Raw genomic sequence first — 21,801 nt, 5'->3', positions numbered from 1 at the left:
CTTCCACATGGAAGAAATATCTGATCTGAGCTGAACTGCTCCACAATCTGCATACCTCATCTACCACAAGTATGTCACCCTCTGAAGTGCATCATGACTACAAATACACATTGTTCCCCACAGAAGAGCCAACAGTGGAGGTCCCATCCACCAGGGCCCTGGTCCACTGTTGCCGGAATGCTTGAAGAGGACATGGAAGGCCATCTTTCCTGCCAACTATGTCTACTGTCACCAGGTCAACCAGACTACTCCAACTTGGCGACCATGTCTTGCTATCCACACAAGATCAGCCCCTGTGTACTGACACCCACAAGCAATCGTTCCTGTTCATTGGTTCCTTCAAAGTAACCCATCAACCCAGTCACTTACTGCCTTCAACTGCAACCGTCTCTCAGGATCTCACCTATCTTCCACACACCTTCCCTCAAGTCCATTGTCCATGGAACACAAAACCCATCTGACCCTGCATCTCTAGAACCCAGGATGGTGGAAGGTGGGCCAGTGTAGATCGTTTGCTGGTTGATTGATTCATGTCATAGTTGATAGGATGTGCAGTTGGATCTGGTTGACTGGGAAGTGTACGACATGGAGGAGAAGTCTTGGGTGCCGTCTAGTTTCATCTTGGATCCATCGTTCATTGAGGAATTCCACCAGGCCCATCTGCATCATCCTGCGCTGTCAGGTCCTGGCCATAGAAGGGAAAATCCTATAGGCCTGCAAAGTGAGGTTCCTCCCAGACTCCACCCAGAGAAGAGGATTTGCCTGTCACTTGTTTCCAGCTCATCACCTGCAGCCTATTTAAACCCATCTCTCATCCACATTTCCTGTTCACCCATCGAACCAGCCAGACTCAACCAGTTGCTCCTTGCCTTCAGTTATCCTGGTGCCTGTGGCATTTAATATCTGTTCTCTCTTGTTTTGTGGTCACTTGTGGCTTGCTATTTTTGCTGTCTATTATTAAAGTTATCATTCATCACTTGAGTCATTTCCACTGCTCTTCTTTTGGATCAAACTTCCTCTACATTTCCTGACGTTACCTTTCTTTCAGTATTCACTTCTTATGCTTTTCAGATTATTAGAAGAAGATATTTCCCTCCCTAATATGACTGTGTAATTTATATGCAGAGCCATCATGAATACAAATAAAGGTTATGCTGAGATTGCCTGATTACTGATGTCCTTCAATTGACATTAGGAATTATGTGCCCAAACACTAGACGTATTGCTACTTTGAAACTCAGCTCAAGGTTTATGGGAAACTGAGTGCCCTTATTTTGACTAATAACTTTGAAGAGATGATGTTCCATCACCTGTGACAAAAAAAAAAATTGGATTTGGGTTCTTTAGAATTTGGAAGAATGAGGGTTAATCTTATTGAAATACTTAGAGCCTAGGGAGACATGATGGGGTAAATGTTGAGATGTTTACACTGAAGATAAGTAGGACATAGTTGGAAGGTAAAGGGTCAGTCATGTAAAAATAAGCTTTATATGAATTTTTTTCTCACAGAAAGTTGGGAAACTCTGGAATTCTTATTGATATCTTTCCTGTAGGATGGTGACAAAAGTCATATAATACTCCAAAATTAGGCTTCACCAATGATGCCTTCAATATTGCATTCCAACTCCTGCACTCAATGCTGTGATTTCTAAAGGCCAGTATGTCAAAAGGTAGAGGAGTGATCTAAGCACACATCCCTGATGTGTACTAGCGCTGATTATTAACGAGGTGGAGATGTTATTTCTGATCCAAACAGACTGTGCTCTTCCAGTGAGAAAGTTGAGGATCCAGTTGTAGAGGGAGGCACAGAGGCCCAGGTTTTGGAGGTTTCCGTCAGAACTGTAGGAATGATTTTGTTAAACAGCAGCCAGACGTAGGTACTAGTATTGTCCAGGTGATCCAAGGCCACGTGAAGAGTCAATGTTATCGCATCTTCTGTAAACCTATTACGGCGATAGGCAAATTGAAGCGAGTCCAGGGCTTTCCTTAGGCAGGAGTTGATTCTAACCAACTTCTCAAAGCACTTCATCACTGTAGATGTGAGTGCTTTGGATTATAGACATTACAGCAGCTCATCCTGCTCATCTTGGGCACTGGCAGGATGTTGCCCTTTTGAAGAAGGTGGAAACTTCTGACTTTAGCAGCGAGAGATTTAAAATGTATTTTAACACACCCACCAGTTGAGTGGCACAGGTTTTCACAGCCTTACCAGGAAAGACATTTTGATGTCAGCCTCCAAGACAGAGATCACAGGGTTACTGGATGCTGCAGGAATCCTCATAGCTGTGGTTTTATTCTCCCTTTCAAAGTGAACTTAAGAGGCATAAAGTTCAACTGGCAGTGAAGGATTACTATAATTCACGATGTTAAGTTTCATGTTTTAGGAAGCAGTAGCCTGCAAACCCTGCCAGTGCTGATGAACATCCGATTTTGCCTCTAACCTCAATCAGAATTGTTCTTTGCTCTTGAGGTAGCCCTCTGTAAGTCAAACCTGAATTTCTTGTATACTACCAGTTCACCAGCCTTGGATGCCACAGATCTAGCACTCAGCAGACTATGGATTGCTTCATTCATTCCCGACTTTTGATTCAGGTATGCACGATATGTCCTCATAAGCACACGGTTATGCACCACAGGTTTTAATGAAGTAAGTGACAACTGTGACATATTCAGCAGACCTAAAGATTGTCCAATGCACCAACTCATAGCAGCTCTGTGAACACTCCTCCTCCTCCTTTGTCCATACCTTCTTGGGTTCCTTTCTACTGGTGCTTTGGTATTCAGTCTCTGCCTATACTCAGGGAGAAGAAGTACAGCCAGATGATCTAACTTTACAAAGTGTGGGCATGGGATGTCACAGTAAGTATTCCTGATGGTAGTCTAACAGTGGCCCAGTGTGTTGGCTCTTCTGGGTCCACAAGTGATATGTTGGTGATAATTATTCAGACATTCTTGCAAGATGTCCTGGTTAGAAACCCCCAAAATTATGGGAAAGGCACTGAGTTGCTGCCTCATAATTGGCTGATTAGATATTTTAACAAGCAGGTTAGCAGGTGTGCCTAATAAAGTGGTTACTGAGTGTATATTGGGTAGAGCAGGGAGCTAACCATACATTGTTGAGGTGCACCTGTGCTGATGTTCAGTGACGGGTAGATAGTGTTAACAATCCTCACTGGGAGTTCTGCCAATGAGGAAGCTGAGTATCCAACTGCAGATGGAGGAACAGAAGCACAGGTCTTGAAGCTTGATGATGAGTTTGAATAGGATGATTGTGTTGAACACTGAGCGGTAACTGATGCACAACAGCTTCATGTACGGCATGAGTTTCTGTTGTCTAGATGATCTAGAGCTGAGTGAAAAGCCAGAGAAATTGCATCTGCTGTGGTAATAGGCAGATCCAGGACATCTTCGAGGCAGGAGTTGATTTGCACCATAACCAACTTCTCAAAGTACTTCATTATGGTTGACGTAGGTGTAAAGATGAGCAGTTGGGAATGGGAGGGAGAAGGTGGCAGGTAAGTGATGGATGTAGGTGGCCGAAGAGTGGAGAAATAAAGATGAGAGACTGATGGAGCAAGATTAAGAGAGATAAGCAGAAAATAAAAGGTTACCTCCACTCCTCCCATTTTTATCTTCTATCCCTCAACAACGCATCCCCCAAACTCTCTAACTTCACCCCCCTCCACTTCCTGGTTCTAACCACCCACTATATATATAGTCATCCAGAGGCTTACCCCCTCCCACCCACATTACCCTCCTCACCTAATAGTTTCCATTATCACTTCCTTTATTTATCAATCTTTGGTAGTCTTTCAGGTAGTGTTCCTGCTTATATCTCTGCAACAGCTGTCTCCAACCTTTACACCCTATTTACCCCAACCTCACTCCATCTTCTCTCATTTCTTTCCTCCTTCCATCTATCATTTACCACCCATCCCCCACATTGTACAACCTCCCTATTATCTTTCACCCTCCATCTGTTCACCAATCATCCTTCTCCCCATTCCCCTTCTCCTATTTATATTGGCCACCTCCCCTCTCCACTCTTTGTACTGGTGCACGGTCTTGACCTGAAATGTAAGCAGCTCCTTCCCTCCCACAGATACTGCTGAGTTCCTCCAGTAGACTGTTTGTTGACCTCTTCCTGCTCCTAGTTTCTTTGGTCGTCTTGTTATTCAAGTTTTGTTTCTACAGATACTGCATCTAATGCTTTTAGGCAGTTCTATACTCCATTTTAAATGTCACTTAGAAGAAGGAGCAGAACATCTTTGTCTCCAGACACTTTTGGTAGAACCGAGGAGCATTTGATGCCGTTCCTGGTCTGAAATGATACCAAATATTGGAGTCTGCAAATGGGTCTGTGATGCTACCAAAAGTTATTTTCAAGTTACTGCAGAGAATGTGCCAATTGTCAGAAATACGTGTCTGTGTAAACATAAAGAAAAGTTATTAAATAAATTTTCATAGCAAAAATTTTCTTGTAACTTTATATTGAAAAGATATAATTTTCATTTCAATGATAAAGTGAAGGAATTCTCCTACGTGTCTTTTATACATAAATCTCTTGAGAGAGGAGGTGGGAGAATATTTTTTGACTGTTCTTTCTCAAGGTATTTGTTTTCCTTGTTTAATTCACACCAAATAGGTCACACCTACATTCTCTAGATCTTGTGACAGCAAGGTGAATAGGAGGTGTGTAATGAGTGTTGCATATTTAAATCTTGTGGCTCTTTTGCAAAGCACAACATTGCAAATTAATAGCTGAAACCACAGAAGTGGAAAGTATTTTAAAATATATTACATTGTGCAGGATTCAAAAGCAAAATCCTCCAAGTTGATGCTGCAAAGATAGAGTCAGAATCCGGTTTAGTATCACTGGCATATAACATGAAATTTGTTGTTTTGCTGTGGCAGTACATCGCTAAACATAATACAGGTTGAGTACACCTAATCCGAAATCCCAAAATCCAAAAAACTCCAAAATCAGAATTTTGTTTAAGTGCTGACACGACATCACAAATGGAAAATTCCACAAGATGCTGTGAAGATTCCCAGATGTTGTGAAGGGATCTGCGCACCACAGACATTTCGGAGAGGTGACCTCACACATGCTATGAACAGAATTTAATGACAAATAGAAAATTACTGCATGAAGTGAGAAACAATCCTGATTGTGTATTATCAGTGTTGCAGTAAACATACACCACTTAACAGTGTGCAAATCATGAAACAAGCAAAGACCTAGCTCTATGAACTGAAAACTGGCGGTAAACTGAAACAGAATATTCACCAGGCTGGTGGCAGAAATTTAAGAAAAGACACCTGCTGATCATGAAAATCTAGCATCAGAAAAGTCTATGATGCTAATTATTTTTATACTTTACATAACAGCATTAAATTTTCAGTGTCGCTGATGAAAATCTAACACCAGAACAAGTACAATGCTGATATGCCTTACATAAAACCTAAAAAAGTTTAATACAAATATAGTGTACTGTAACCTTTTAACCAAAACACAACATCATAAGTGGAGGCTAAATGTCTGCCATTGTTTGTTGTTGTTCAACAGTTGATTCAGGTTTTCTCCTGATGCCATTGTGCTGTTTTTGTTACCCTGCACACATTATGCTTTTCTTATATTGATTGAATGTAATAATTTTTACGCTTAAGTGCATATACAAGAGTAATACAAAGGCTGCTTACTGGTAGCACATAAATTCAGCACATAAACGATGACGATCCCAAACAGACAGACAGACATACTTTATTGATCCCAAGGGAAATTGGGTTTTGTTACAGTCGCACCAACCAAGAATAGTGTAGAAATACAGCAATATGAAACCAGAAATAATTAAATAATAATAAGGAATTTATGCCAAGTGGAAACCATCTCAATATATATACCAAACTCCAAAAAAAAATCCAAAATCTGAAACACTTCTGGCCGCACCCAAGCATTTCAGATCAGGGGAACTCAACATGTAATTAAAAAAAAACTATAACCTACAATAAGAAAAATATATAAAATTAAATTAATTAAGTACTGCAAAAAGGGAACAAAAAAAGAAAAAAAATAGTGAGGAAGTATATGTGGGTTCATTGGCCATTCAGAAATCCGATGGTAGATGGACAGAAGGTGTTCCAGAAATGCTTGCGTGTGTCTTCAGGTTCCTTTGTCTCCTCCTAGAGGGTAGCAATGAGAAGAGAGCATGTCCTGGGCAATGGGTGTTCTTAATGATGGATGCTGCCTTTCTAACTAAGGTATCGCCTTTTGAAGGTGTTCTCGATCTTGGGGAGGCTCGTGCCCATGATGTAGCTGGCTGAGTTTACATCCTTCTGCCGTTTTTTTCCTGTGTGCAGTTGCCCCTCTATACAAGACAGTGATGTAACCTGTTCGAATGCTCTCCACGCTAAAGGAAGGAATTTATGAGAGTTTTTGGTGACGGATACCAAGTGTCCTCAAAATCCTAATGAAATATACCCGCTGTTGTACCGTTGGAGTTGTATTAATATGATAGATCTTCAGAGATGTTGTCACCAAGGATCTTGAAACTGCTCACCCTTTCCTCTGTGATCCATTGTTGAGGACTAGGGTGTGTTCCCTTGGCTTCCCCTTCCTGAAGTCCACAATAGATTTCTTGGTCTTACTGATGTTGAGTGTGTGGTTGTTGCTGCAACACCACTCAACCAGCTGATCTATATCACTCCTGTACGCCCCCTCGTCACCATCTGAAATTCTGCTGCAATAGTTGTGTCATTGGCAAATTATAAACACAAGAGATTCTGCAGATAATGGAAATCCAAAGTGAGAAACACAAAATGCTGGAAGAACTCAGCAGGTTAGGCAGCATCTGTGGAAATCAATAAACAGTTGATGCTACATAGATTGTGCTTCTTCAACCTGAGAGTCGCCTCATCATGGCAAAAGAGGAGGCCAAAGACTGATATCGCGGAATGGGAATAAAGATAGGAATTCTGCTTTTTGCGGATGGAGTGGAGGTGCTCAACAAACTGGTCACTGAATCTACATCAGGTCTCACCAACGTAGAGAAGCCCACATCAAGAGCACCAGATACAATAGATGACCCTAAGAGATTAACAGGTGAAGTCTCGTCTCACCTAGCAGGACTGTTTGGGGCCCTGAATGGAGGTGACGGAGGAGATGAATGGACAGGTGCAGCACTTCAGCCACTTGCAGGGTAAGGTAAAGTGTTGGGAGGAAGGTTAGTGGGTAGGGGCGAATGGACAAGGGAATCACAAAGGGAACAATCATTAGCAAATTTCTAAATGGTGTTTGAGCCGTGCCTAGGCACACAGTTATGGGCGTAAAGAGGGCTGAGCACGTATCCTTGAGGTGCTCCAGAGTCGATTGTCAGCGAGGAGGATATGTAATTTCTGATCCACCCTGACTGTGGTCTCCTAATGAGGAAGTTTCAAGGATTAAGTTACAGAGGGAGGTGCAGAGGCCCAGGTTTTGAAGTTTGCTGATTAGTACTGAGGGTGTTGAACAGTGATGGTGTTGAACATTGTAATCAATAAACAGCAGCCTGACATAGATATTACCATTGTTCAAGTGATCCAAGGCCGAATGGAGAGCCTTGAGATTGCATCCGCTGTAGACCTATTTTGGTGATAAGGTCATTGAAGCAGGTCCTGATCCCTGCGTAGGCAAAAGTTGGTTCTGGCCATGATAAAGAGATTCAGAAGAATTTGATTTAATACACCAATATGCAGTTGAAGACAATGACCCCATATTGCACATAGTCATTATGTCTTTATTGTTTCCATTTATATATTGATGGCACATTGATCCGGAAATAAACTGGCTTGATTACTGCAATATCAAATACATTTATAAAAAGTTACTGTGCTCGATAAGGAGGAAGAAGCATAAATATTTTAAAAATGATATTGATTCTGCAAAATGCATGGTTTTTACTTATTCTGTAGCATTGATCACAATTATGACAGTCCTGAAATGCTTACTTTTTCAGATAGCTCATTTGATCTGTGTATTCAAGCTTTTTTCTAAAAGTATATGCAGTTTATGCGTCCCTATTTTATTAGAGCAATCAAATGTAAGCAGTATTGGTTTGACACTTTATTCCCTGTTTTCTTTACCAGACGTCTCTTGGACACTGAGGATGAACTTAGTGATATCCAGTCGGACTCCGTCCCGTCGGAGGTTCGAGACTGGTTGGCGTCCACTTTCACAAGGAAGATGGGAGTCATGCAAAGAAGGCCAGCGGAAAAGCCTAGATTCCGCAGCATTGTTCATGCTGTTCAAGCTGGCATTTTTGTAGAAAGGTAGATGGAAGCTATGCTATTTGTTTTGACCACTATCTACAATTATTAAAAATAAAAAACTACTTAACTGTAAAGGTAAATATAATTGTTCTTAAGTTTGCAAAGCATTTCATAGATAACAAAATATAAAGGAGTAAAGAGCTATTCAGCTTATCCTGAGCTCTAAAATATTAAAATATTCAGTCATATGGCCTTGTAAGGATATATTTCAAGGTTGAGTTGTTCTCTGATCTTGGCAATCCATTTGTAAATGCTTCATCACCATACGAGGAGACATCATTAATGCATTGTTCGCCTGCGACGAGACTCTCTCCCTATGTCACAATTGAGTTTCTGTAATGACGGCCAATCAACTGATTGAGATATACAGGTGGTCCCCATTTTTCGAACGTTCGCTTACGACAGCTCACTGCTACGAAAGACCTACATTAGTACCTGTTTTCGCTAACCAAAGAGGATTTACGCTTTTACGACGCCCGCTTTATACGTGTGTTTACCCCGAGAAAGACTGCCATGACTGTGAAGCCTTGTGGGGGCAGTTGTGTACGTGCCAATTTTTTTTCTCCAAATTGACTTTGGCTCACTGTCTTCCCCACTCTGATAAGTGAAACTACACCATACATACAATATTTCTACTTTATATAGGCTATATATTTATCATGTCATTCCTGCTTTTACTATACGTTCATGTTATTTTAGGTTTTATGTGTTATTTGGTTTGATTTGGTAGGTTATTTTTTGGGGCTGGGAACGCTCAGAAATTTTTCCCATTAAATTAATGGTAACTGCTTCTTCGCGTTACGACATTTCAACTTACAAACAGTTTCATAGGAACGCTCTACCTTCAGATAGTGGCGGAAGCCTGTAAAGGCCAAGCATTCGGAGGACACACCATAAATGAACACCGCACTTACGATGTCTCCTCATTTGGTGATGTAACGTTAGCAAATGGATTGCTAAGATCGGACAACAACTCAGCCCAACCATCAACCAGCTGAGCTACACAGTTATTTCCAATATCAAAAGTGTTCTCCACAGCCAAGACTTTCCCCACTTTAAATAAAGTTGAAATCTGAACTTCCGAAATAATTTTTAAAAATTTTCAGCTCCTCACAAAATAGAAAAATTAAAATCATCGGCTTTAATGATTTTTTTTTCAATCAGCAAGTGGAAAGCACAATTTCCTGGTCAGTCACTGCAGACAAAGAGCAGCGAGGGGGGCTTGGTTATGTTGGGCATGGTAGTGAATGGACAAAAAGTCAGGTGGGAATTCAGGCCAGGCTGAATCAGCTTTGACCAGTGTAGATTCAAATATGCCCAGACTTGGCAAATTTGCTTTTGTGCAGGGAGATTAAAATATATTTGGTGAATATAAAAAAATACTGAAGTATATAGAGGATCTGGACCTGAAGTGACTTGGAATATTGTACTGATATAAAAGTGCAATATAAATGTGAGTAATTATTACAGAAACGTTAATGACTTTCCTTTCTGTGCAGCCTGAAGGGCCTACTGGGTATTTCCAGTCCTTTCTGTTTTTTATTCAAATATTTACATTTCAATGTCACTTTCCTTTTTAGGATCAACCAAATGTTCATGTAGAGAACCGGTGATGCAAAGAAAATATCTTGGAAATATTTATCTTAATTTTAAATATTGAACTAAACGTTGGATCAAGTCTTGAGAGAAATGAGAAAAATAAACTTTATTCAGTATCTGGTCTGTTATTTGGAAATGCAATAACTCTCTTGAGTTGGAGTGAGGCCTGATCACCAACTGAAATTAATCAAGGGCTAAGTCTCTCGGGCAAAATTTTACTTCAGCATTTATAGAGGCTGTTGTGAAGCATCATAGATTTAAATATTATAAATATTCTTCCCAGTACCAGGGCAGTTTTGTTATGAGGAGAGACTGGAGATGTTAGGTCTTTTCTCCCCAGAAAGGAAGAGCCTGTGGGGAAGGGAGTTATAATTGAACTACGCATATAAAATTATATTGGGCATAGATTGTATTGACTGCAGGAATCCTTTCTCCAGGACATAGGTAGATAAAATTGGAGCTCATGTATTTAGGGTAAAGAGGAAGAGATGCAGAGGGGAGATGAGAAAGAAGTTCTCCATCCAGAGAATGGTACCAGTCTAGAAAACACTAACTGACAGAGTGATTAAAGCTGGGTTGGTGACAGCTCTTTAGGAATGTCTGAATGAACTGTACAATCACTTTGGCAAAGAGGATTATGGAACAAGTGCAGGATGATGGGGTTAATATGGAAGGATGCTCACTAGTCACCATGAATGACTTGTGCTGAATAGCCTGGTTCCATGCTGAATGATTCTATAGCTACTAAGTTTCCAAATAGCTTTTTTCTGAAAGATAAATAACGCCCCTGATGTAACAACCAGTCAAGCCACCAGCCACTTACAAGATTTGCTTCTTCCGTTTACAATGAAATGTTTAGTAATAATGTTTTTCAGACTGCAAACAATACTGACAAAGCTGGCATTTAGAGTTCAATCCTAACTGTCCTTGAGATGAAGGATTATTGAAGACTGTGTGGTAATAGTGCTCTTGGGTAGGAAGTTATAGTGTTAAGATTCTGTAACCAGCAAAGAGTCCATTAAATGTATTTCCAAGACAATGTGTAGCATGTGATATGGAGGGGAACTTGCTGGTGGCAGGCAATCAGAATTGCTTTATCAGAATATGCAACGAAAGTTTCTTTGAGGCTGAAAATTACCACAGACCTGTATTTGAATAGTATACCCACAGGAGGGAAAACCATTGTGAGTGCAGAACAGACAATGTGATGCTAGTTGTATCTGCTTAATTTAGAGGATTTAAAAAGGAAGTAAATTTAGTCAAGTGAATGAGGATAAACCCCATGCAATACAATCTTGTAAACATATATCTACAAAGTACATATGAGCTGATTATGGTTCCTTTGAGTTTAGAAGATCATTGTGGTACGAAGGAAATTGCTCTCATCTACTTAAGTGCAGGTCAGGGTTGCTTATTTCGATCACAAAACCTTAAGACATAGGAGCAGAATTAGCCCATTTACTGCATCACCTGATCACCATCAACACCACAACTAATATAAACATTCACCCTTCTCAATTACTGAGCAAATTGGAACCCCAAATAGATTAGAATAGAATGTTAAAGGTTGTCATGCCAAAACTTGGCAAGAGCAAAAGCACGTTCAAAAAATATCTAAAGTCTGGAGAAAAATAAGCAAAAGCATTTTGAGAATTTACTTTAGATTTAGCATTGAATGTGTTTGTGTGTGAAGCACTTGTTGGTCCCATGTTTAAATTAAGATTTTAATTCTTGTACATAACCACAGATGATGCAATGGCATCATTTTCCTCAAAGTTACCCACTGCAATTCCACATGGTTTAGAATTTGCCAATTTGTCATATGGTGCAAAAGCCACTGCTAGCCACACCAAACCTGACAAATTTTATGCTAGATATTGAAAATGCTTTATTTTCTTTTACTCATAGTTCTTGGATGAAACACATTTAAAGTAAATCTACAAATTTGCATTGAGAGGAATCTGACAGTCCAAGCTTCACATTATTCTTGTTACAGGAATGAACTCAAAATTATAGATAAGTTAGGGGTGCTGTTGAAATCCATAGTCAAAGTTTATACTTTTTTACTATTTTAAATTCAAGGATGTACCGAAGGACATCAAACATGATAGGACTGACTTATCCAGCAGCAGTGATATCTGCTTTAAAGGTGCGTAGCAGAGTAATTTTAAAACTGTTGATGATGTTGGTGAATGTGACTAAATTTGCTCTCTCTTCTCTTTCTACAGGATATTGATAAATGGTCATTCAACGTTTTTGCCCTTAATGATGCCAGTGGAGACCATGCATTGAAGTTCATGGTGCACGAGCTTTTCACACGATATGACCTTATCAATCGTTTCAGGGTCAGATAATTTTAATGTTTAAAGTGGTTTACAAAATCACATTAAATCTACCATGTTTAATACAAAGATATGTGAATATAAATAAAGAAAGAATTTTATAATATATATAATCAGTTTATCTTAAAGAATATCTATCTAAAAGTAATCTATTCATTCAGCTATGATTAGATAGCAGATATACACAATGATGAAAAATCCCTTCATCAATATATAAAACCCTCTAACTAAACAATTAAAACTCTCACCAAAAGCATACATTAGATACAGTAGAATATAGTTTTTGTTTGGATTTGTTTTCAATGGATTTTTCCTCATGTGTTACGCAGTTTTCTTTTTTGGCTGCATTGAACTTGGTAAAATTCAATGCAGAAGTAAGAATGATTACTTCAGTGCTGACAGACACTGTAGCACTTATTTAGTTCAAATTCAAAGTACATATATGGCACCATATACAACCCTGTGATTCATTTTCTTACTGGCATACTCAATAAGTTCAATAACCATAATAGAATCAGTGAAATACTGCACCAACTACAACCCATGAGTAAAAGACAACAAACTGTGCAAATATGAAAGAAAGAAATAATAACCAAACAATAACTATCCAGAACTTAAGATGAAATGTCCTTGAAGGTGAATCCATGGGAACATTTCAGTGATGGGGCGAGTGAAGATGAGTGAAGTTATCCCTTTTGGTTGAAAAGCCGACTCGTTGAGGGATAGTAACTGATCCAGAACCTGGTGGTGTGAGTCTTGAAGCTCCTGTACCTTCTTCCCAATGGCAGCAGCGAGAAGAGAACATGACTTGAGCGGTCAAACTACGGGCTGAGAGAGTTGCAGTGCAAGGCAACAAATCCAAAATATTGAGCATATTCACCGAAATAGAAGGAAACTGCTCTGCAGAGTTTCAAGGTCAGCCATTGCTAAAATTTAAAATTAGATGTCTCGGGACAGAGGCTGCCACATTGAAACTGCAAATGCACATTTCTCTTAACACTCTGTGCACTCAAAACTGAAAGAGATTTTAGTTATTAGGACTAAAGTGAAGCATTATTGACTGGTGAGCAACCTAGACTATTTATTGATTATGGTAGGGCTGAACAACTACATAAGAGGCATGATTTCTCACTTGTTAAATCACTGCACCAATACATTTACTGGTGCCTTTAGCTGCAATTCTAGTGGGTTATTATATTTGCCTGTGAGAGGGTAAAGAACCATATTTCTGTTCTTCAAATCTTTGGACCAACCACTCTATAATTATTTTAAAAAACCTTCAGATTTGAAATGAGTTTTAATGAAAGCAGAAAATTAACTTAGGAAGTTCCAACCTTCCAAACTTTCAGCAACAGATCAAGGATTAAATTTTTTTTTGCCTTAGATTTCAGTTAACAAGCATAGTGCTGTGGTTTATTTAAACAGAAAGCAATTCTTGTAGCATTGTTCATTCATTCGTGTTTCATATTGTATAACGCAGCGTTGTGACTGAAAGTTCCAATCATTTTATAGATGTACAGCGCAGAACAGGCCCTAGGCCCTTACCCCACTTAGAGACATGCTGCCCAGCAATCCCCCAATTTACGGAACAATCATGTGACAATTTACAATGACCAATTAACCTACCAACTGATATGCCTTTGGACTGTGGGTGGAAAACAGAGCACCCGGAGGAAACCCACAGATCACATGGAGAACATACGAACTCCTTAAATGCAGTGGCAGGAATTGAATTTGGGTCACTGGTTCCATAAGGTGTTGTGCTAACCACTGTCCTATTAAAAATATTGTATATGAATGCACGAAGTATAAGGAATAAAGTAGATGAGCTTGAGGCTCAGTTGGAAATTGGGAAGTACGATGTTGTGGGAATAACTGAGACATGGCTTCAAGTGGACAGGGCCTGGGAAATGAATATTCAAGGTATATCTCTTATCGAAAGGACAGATTGACTGGCAGAGGGGGTGGGGTGGCCCTGTTGGTGAGGAATGATATTCAGTCCCTTGCGAAGGGGGACATAGAATCTGGGGATGTAGAGTCAGTATGGATAGAACTGAGAAATTCTAAGGGCTGAAAGACCCTAATGGGAGTTATCTACAGGCTCCCAAACAGCTGTCTGGATGTAGGGTGTAAGTTGAATGAAGACTTTAAATTGGCATGTTGCAAAGGTAATGCTACGGTTGTTATGGGGGATTTCAACATGCAGGTATACTGGGAGAATCAGAATGGTACTGGACCTCAAGAAAGGGATTTTGTGGAATGCCTCCGAGATGGATTCTTAGAACAGCTTGTACTGGAGTCTACCAGGGAGAAGGCAATTCTAGATTTAGTGTTGTGCAATGAACCGGATTTGATCAGGGACCTCGAGGTAAAGGAACCATTAGGAGGTCAAAGAACCATTAGGAGGTAGTGACCATAATATGATATGTTTTAACCTACAATTTGAGAAGGAGAAGGGAAAATCGGATGTGTCAGTATTACAATTGAACAAAGGGAATGGAGCTATGAGGGAGGAGCTGACCAAAGTTCAATGGAACAATACCCTAGCAGGGAAGACAGTGGAACAAAAATGGCAGGTATTTCTGTGAATAATGCAGAAGGTGCAGGATCGGTTCATTCCAAAGAGGAAGAAAGATCCTAAGGGGAGTAAGGGGCGGCCGTGGCTGATGAGGGAAGTAAAGGGCAGTATAAAAATAAAAGAGAAGAAGTATAACATAGCTAAGATGAGCGGGAAACTGGAGGACTGGGAAGCTTTTAAAGAGCAACAGAAGATAACAAAAAAGGCAATACGCCAAGAAAAAATGAGGTACGAAGGTAAACTAACCAAGAGTATAAAGGAGGATAGTAAAAGCTTCTTTAGGTATGTGAATAGCAAAAAAACAGGTAAGACCAAAATTGGGCCACTGAAGATAGAAACGGGTGAATTTATTATGGGGAATCAGGAAATGGCAGATGAGTTGAACAGGTACTTTGGATTTGTCTTCACTAGGGAAGACACAAACAATCTCCCCGATGTAATAGTGGCCAAAGGAACTAGGGTAAAGAATGAACTGAAGGAAATTTATATTAGGCAAAAAACAGTGTTGGATAGACTGTTAAGTCTGAAGGCTGATAGGTCCCTAGGACCTGATGGTCTGCATCCCAGGGTACTTAAAGAGGTGGCTCTAGAAATCGTGGACACATTGGTAATCATTTTCCAATGTTCTATAGATTCAGGAACAGTTCCTGCTGATTGGAGGGTGGCTAATGTTGCCCCACTTTTCAAGAAAGGAGGGAGAGAGAAAACAGGGAATTATAGACCGGTTAGCTTGACATCGGTGGTGGGAAAGATGCTGGAGTCAATTATAAAAGAGGAAATTATGACACATTTGGATAGCAGTAGAAGGATCTGTCAAAGTCAGCATAGATTTATGAAGGAAAAATCATGCTTGACTAATCTTCTGGAGTTTTTTGAGGATGTAACTATGAAAATGGATAAGGGAGAGCCAGTGGATGTAGTGTACCTGGACTTCTAGAAAGCTTTTAATAAAGTCCCACATAGGAGATTAGTGGGCAAAATTAGGGCACATGGTATTGGAGGCAGAGTACTGACAGGGATTGAAATTTGGCTGGCTGACAGGAAACAAAGAGTAGTGATTAACAGGTCCCTTTCGGAATGCCACGCTGTGACCAGTGGAGTACCGCAAGGTTCGGTGCTGGGATCGCAGCTGTTTACAATATACGTTAATGATTTAGATGAAGGGATTAAAAGTAACATTAGCAATTTTGCTGATGACACAAAGCTAGGTGGCAGTGTGATATGTCAGGAGGATGTTATGAGAATGCAGGGTGACTTGGACAGGTTGGGTGAGTGGGCAAATGTATGGCAGATGCAGTTTAATGTGGATAAATGTGAGGTTATCCACTTTGGTGGCAAGAACAGGAAGGCAGATTACTATCTAAATGGAGTCAAGTTAGGAAAAGGGGAAGTACAACAAGATCTAGGTGTTCTTGTACATCAGTCAATGAAAGCAAGCATGCAGGTACAGCAGGCAGTGAAGAAAGCTAATGGCATGCTGGCTTTTATAACAAGAGGAATTGAGTATAGGAGTAAAGAGATCCTTCTGTAGCTGCACAGGGCCCTTGTGAGACCCTACCTGGAGTATTGTGTGCAATTTTGGTCTCCAAGTTTGAGGAAGGACATTCTTGCTATTGAGGGAGTGCAGCGTAGTTTCACAAGGTTAATTCCAGGAATGGCGGGACTGTCATATGTTGAAAGATTGGAGTGACTGGGCTTGTATACACTGGAATTTAGAAAGATGAGAGGGGATCTGATTGAAACATATAAGATTATTAAGGGATTGGACATACTGGAGGCAGGAAGCATGTTCCCACTGATGGGTGAGTCCAGAACTAGAGGCCACAGTTTAAGAATAAGGGGTAGGCCATTTAGAACAGAGATGTGGAAAAACTTTTTCACCCAGAGAGTGGTGGATATGTGGAATGCTCTGCCCCAGAAGGCAGTGAAGGCCAAGTCTCTGGATGCATTCAAGAGAGAGTTAGATAGAGCTCTTATAGATAGCAGGGTCAAGGGATATGGGGAGACGGCAGGAACGGGGTACTGATTGTGTATGATCAGCCATGATCACAATGAATGGCGGTGCTGGCTAGAAGGGCCGAATGGCCTATTCCTGCACCTACTGTCTATTGTCTATTGAGCTGCTACTATGCAATCTTGCCTATTATGCAATGTATTTTATACCTTCTGGATATTCCCATAGTACTTCACAATCAATAATCTAACTCTTTGAGATGAAAAACCTAGGTATAAATAATACCTAGAACTACGATCTCCCTATGAATTTTTAAGTGAAAGATTTATCAAAGAGGTTATTTGGCCCACTCCATCCATGCTATCCACTGAGTCCCAGGTAAATGAACCTCTTTTACTAACCCCTTGGCCTGTGCCTTAGTGATTGCTGTGCTCAGTCACGTAAATCTGAAAGATTATGAGAATCTCAGTTACCATCATCCAAATGCTAACCATCCCTCTCAGCAAAAAAAAAGAAATACTCCAAAACCCTTACTCCTTAGCTTAAACCTAAGTCCTCCATTAATCAGCACCACAAGAGCAAATGATTTATCTCCTTCATGATTTTTTACACCCCTATGAGATCTCCCATCTAGGATCTTGTCAAAGATCTTACCAAATTCCACATGACTACATCAACTCACTGCCATCATCTCGATATACGTATAGTTATATTTTTGAAAAAAAAGTCAGTCAGAAAGGATTTCTCACAAATAAACCCACGCTGACTATCTTTGAAAATCCTTTCCCCTTCTAAGTGTAGGTTGAACCTGTCCTTCAGAATGTTTTCCAGTAACCTTCTTACCACTGTCATGACTCACAATCTTCTAATTAACTGCTTGAAGAAAACAAAAATCACAATTGCCACAACTTCTTGCTTGGCTTCATTCCTTTGGATTAGCTTGAACATCACTCCATTCCTAATAGTACCTCTTCTTCAGAATGTACATTAAAATGTATCTATTCAAAATATTCACTATGGTTTGTTCTTTCTCATGTTCAATTTCTTATAAACCTTTTTTAATTTAAGTCATCTAATTCTGATGTTGAAGTTATGTGTTAGATCATGAGGTGCAATTAAAATTTGCTGAAATAAACCTGTAAAACTTGAACCACTGAAATAGGAAGACACTTTGTAGATGAGGATCTATGTGTTGTATAAAGATAAAGATCAATGGTGTTGTGGATAGTGTAGAAGACTAGCAATTGTGTAGAAGACAGTGTGGTATAGATCAGTTGTAGTTATGAGCAGAGAAGTGGTAGATGGAGTTTAACCCAGCCAGATGTGAAGTGTTTCACCTTGGTAGGTCAATTGTAAATGGACAGTAGAGATCCTGAACAGTGTTGATAAGCTGAGGGATTTGGGGGTCCAAGTTCATAACTCCCTGGAAGTGGATACACAGGTTGATAGGCTGGTTAAAAAGGCATATGGCATGCTTTGTTTAGTGGTTAAGATATTGCGTTCAAAAATCAGGGAATTATGTTGCAGCTTCATAAAACTCTTGTTAGGCTGCATCTGGAGTATTGCATGCAGTTCTGGTTGCTCCATTATAGGAAGGATGCTAAGGCCTTGGAGAGGCTGAGCAGGATTAGAGAGTATGTGCTATAATGAGACTTTGGACAAATCTGGAGTAGCAGAGGCTGAGGGGAGATCTGATAGAGATTTAAAAGATAATGGGAGGCATAGATAGAATAGGCAAGGAGTATCTTTTTCCTAGGGTTGAAATGTCTAATACCAGAGGGCATGCATTTAAGGTGGGGGGGGGGGGGTGGTAATTTCAAAGGAGATGTGAGGAATAAAATTTTTACACAGTTTGTGATGTGCGCCTGGAGTGATGGTAGAGGCAGAAATATTAGGGACTTTTAAGAGACATTTAGATAGGCACATGAATGTAAGGAAAATGGAAGGATAGGGATATTCTGTAAACAGAAGGGACTCGTTTAGATGGCTATTTGATTACTAATTTAACTGGTTTGGCACATCATGTGGGTGTGGGCTGTAGGGCCTGCTCTTGTGTTGTAAGATTATGATGGATTTTTCTTTTTGCTGAAGACCAAGAATAACACATGCAGTAAAATAGTGAAGTAAGGTGAAAAACTGATGTCACCATGGCAATTTCTCAAAGATGCCTAATACACATACAAAATTGCTAATAATAAACTGTCAAAGACTAATCAGTTATTAATTCTACACAACTAATTAAGTCTGACATGTCTTTTCCCAATAGAAATATACAATAGCCTACAGAATGTCAGATCTTTTGTAATGTTAATCCCTCTCTGAAGAGTAATTGTAAATTGGACAGCATAAGTTAATTGAAAATTTTAATTATATGGTATTTTAATTAACTATCACTGAGCATTTAGGGAAGTTCCTCAATAGTTATTGCCTCAATGACTATTGTCCAGTAGCACTTACATAAACTGTGATAAACTGCTTTGAGAGATTGGTGATGAAACATATCAACTGCTGACGAGTAGTGACTTGGATCTGATCTAATTTGCATGCCATCACAATAAGTCAACAGCAGATGCCATTTTGTTGGCTTTTCATTCAACCCTGGAACATCTGGATAGCAAAGATGCATGTATCAATATGCTCTTCATTGACTACATTCTGACATTCAATATTACCATCCCCTCAATACCAATCAATAAGCTTTAAGACTTTGGCCTCAATACCTTCTTGCACAACTGGATCTCAATTCCCTCACTTGCAGACCACAGTCACATTCTTCCACAATCTCCATCAGTACAGTTATCATTTTAGAGAATCTGCTCTCATCCTGCACATAAGTCCCATCACAAAGAAAGCACAGCAGCACTTCTACTTTGTAAATGTTGGCAAAGATTTGGCATGTCATCTAATCTTTCGGCAAACTTCTATAGGTATGAGGTGGAGAGTATATTGACTGGTTGTATTATGGCCTGGTACAGAAACACCAATGTCCTTGAATGGAAAGTCCTACAGAAAGTAGTGTTATGACCCACCATTGAGTACATCTACACAGGGCATTGTCACAGGAAAGCAGCATCCAACATCAAGTATCCCCACCATCCAGACCATGCTCTTCTCTTGCTGCTGCCATCAGGAAGGTGATACAAGAGCCTCAGGACTCATTTCAGATCGTTCAGGAACAATTGCCATCCCTTAACCATCAGGCTTTTGCAACAGAGGGCACTCAACCACACTCTACCCATCACAGAACTGTTCTCACAAACTATCAAATTATTTTCTCATGTTCTCAATATTTATATCTTGCTTTATGTTCTTTTTAATTTGCAAAGTTGTCTTTTGCACATTGGTTGTTTGTCCTGTTGGGTGCGGTTTTTCATTGCTTCTATTGTGTTTCTTGTACTGTATTTACTGTGACTGCCCATAAGATCTATTAAGATGAGAAATAGCTTCTTCCTCGGGCTATAAGACTACTAAACAACCTGCCACCACCCTGGTTTCATCACGTATGAAGTGCCAGTAACGTTCAACTGTTTACTTTTTAACTTGTATCGTATATGCACCTCATTAATTGTTAATTTATTAGTGGCAATATTACTTTATGTATTATGTTTGTCAGTTTTATATACTGTGTTGTGCACCTTGGTTCAGAGGTACATCATTTTGATTGGCGTGTACAGATGAGTGACAATAAACTGAACTTGAAAATGAATCTCAGTGTTGTATATGGAGACATACTATGTAAGTATTTTGATAATAAGTTTACTTTGTACTTTGAACTTTGTACTGTCAACATACGTGGACATTGATTATGAAGTGAGATTAACTATATTTCCTAGCTAACGTATGTATTACTTGTGTAAGTTGCTTTATAGGCATTGAATGTAAGCATATATTAGAATGACCAAACAATGAATCTTGAACAGGTTATGTTAACAGTTCTCTTTTGATATTTTAATAATTTTAACAATATTTCAAGTTTGTGATTGATAGCTTTCTACCACTCCTAATCTCAGGTATTTTTTTATACATATAGATCCCCGTATCTTCACTAATGTCTTTTGTTGAAGCCCTGGAGGCAGGTTACAGCAAGTACAAGAATCCTTACCATAACTTAATCCATGCAGCGGATGTGGCCCAAACTGTGCATTATCTAATGCTCCATACTGGCATTATGGTAAGGGATCCACAGTATGGATTTATTCTCTTCTGCCTGCAGTGTATATTTAAGTTTGTGCTTGATATTTGAAGGGTCTGAGAAACAATTTTGTCTAATTTGTTCTTGGAAGGAAGCCAATGTAAAAGCTTTCATATTGCAGACTATTTTTGCTTTGGCGTTGAAACACAACTGTTCTAGGGAGGTTGGCATCAGAAGCAACAGAAGCAAATGCCCAGTGATCATTGCTTTTTTTTTGATTAGCATGCTGAGTAAAAGTGAAAATACTGTCAAATAGTTATGTTCCAAGAGAAAACACTACCTGAATGTAAAAATTGCAATTTCACCATGGCATCTGTCTAAAGCTGTTTGAAACATCTGAAAATTGTTATTGTAGACCAATTAAATGCAAATCACTTTATAGTTTTTCCCAACATAATGAATAAAACATTATACAGAATACTTATTAGATACATGATAGCAATGAATTCACACATTGTTAAAACTTTGATCCCTTATTTAACCACTGAATAGTCTTGGACAGAAGAATTCCCGGCTTTTGAAATATCAAAGTTGGATACTTGATGCAAGTTTCCCAACTCACATGATTCTTCAGATATCTGGATACCTCAACCCAAAATTTTACATTACTGTGCTAATTACTGAGTATATTTCTGTTGGCTGCTTCAATTCCCTCCTTCATTGCATAACTGCATAATAAACTCTTACACATTCCTTATGGAAGAACAAAATATACAGCTGAGAGAGGCACCGTTTACAAGTACTATAATTAAGGCTACTAACAATGCTGAAGCCAAGGGGTTTGAGGCTCTTAAAAAGGATTGAGTTACATTGTTTTTGCTACATTTGG

General features: G+C 39.5%; 2 protein-coding genes across 3 annotated transcripts in view; both read left to right on the top strand.

Annotated features, from left to right (window-relative positions):
* pde1a (phosphodiesterase 1A, calmodulin-dependent) overlaps positions 1-21,801 on the top strand; it is a 449,561-nt gene that overhangs the window by 331,131 nt on the left and 96,629 nt on the right. For both annotated transcript variants that reach the window (XM_059966798.1, XM_059966800.1), the window contains 4 exons: positions 8,125-8,307; positions 11,989-12,055; positions 12,135-12,251; positions 20,811-20,951. In XM_059966798.1, coding sequence (XP_059822781.1) covers positions 8,125-8,307; positions 11,989-12,055; positions 12,135-12,251; positions 20,811-20,951 — 508 coding nt within the window. The remainder of the gene's footprint in view (positions 1-8,124; positions 8,308-11,988; positions 12,056-12,134; positions 12,252-20,810; positions 20,952-21,801) is intronic.
* LOC132392642 (uncharacterized) overlaps positions 14,752-21,801 on the top strand; it is a 709,726-nt gene continuing 702,676 nt past the window's right edge. Inside the window, exon 1 of the mRNA XM_059966802.1 lies at positions 14,752-14,848. The gene's annotated coding sequence lies outside the window, so the exon portion shown is untranslated. The remainder of the gene's footprint in view (positions 14,849-21,801) is intronic.

This window comes from Hypanus sabinus, chromosome 4, assembly GCF_030144855.1.
Source record: "Hypanus sabinus isolate sHypSab1 chromosome 4, sHypSab1.hap1, whole genome shotgun sequence".
NCBI classification, from domain to species: Eukaryota; Metazoa; Chordata; class Chondrichthyes; order Myliobatiformes; family Dasyatidae; genus Hypanus; species Hypanus sabinus.
The sequence above is the reverse complement of the archived record's forward strand: the minus strand, read 5'-3'. Positions and strand labels throughout refer to the sequence as shown.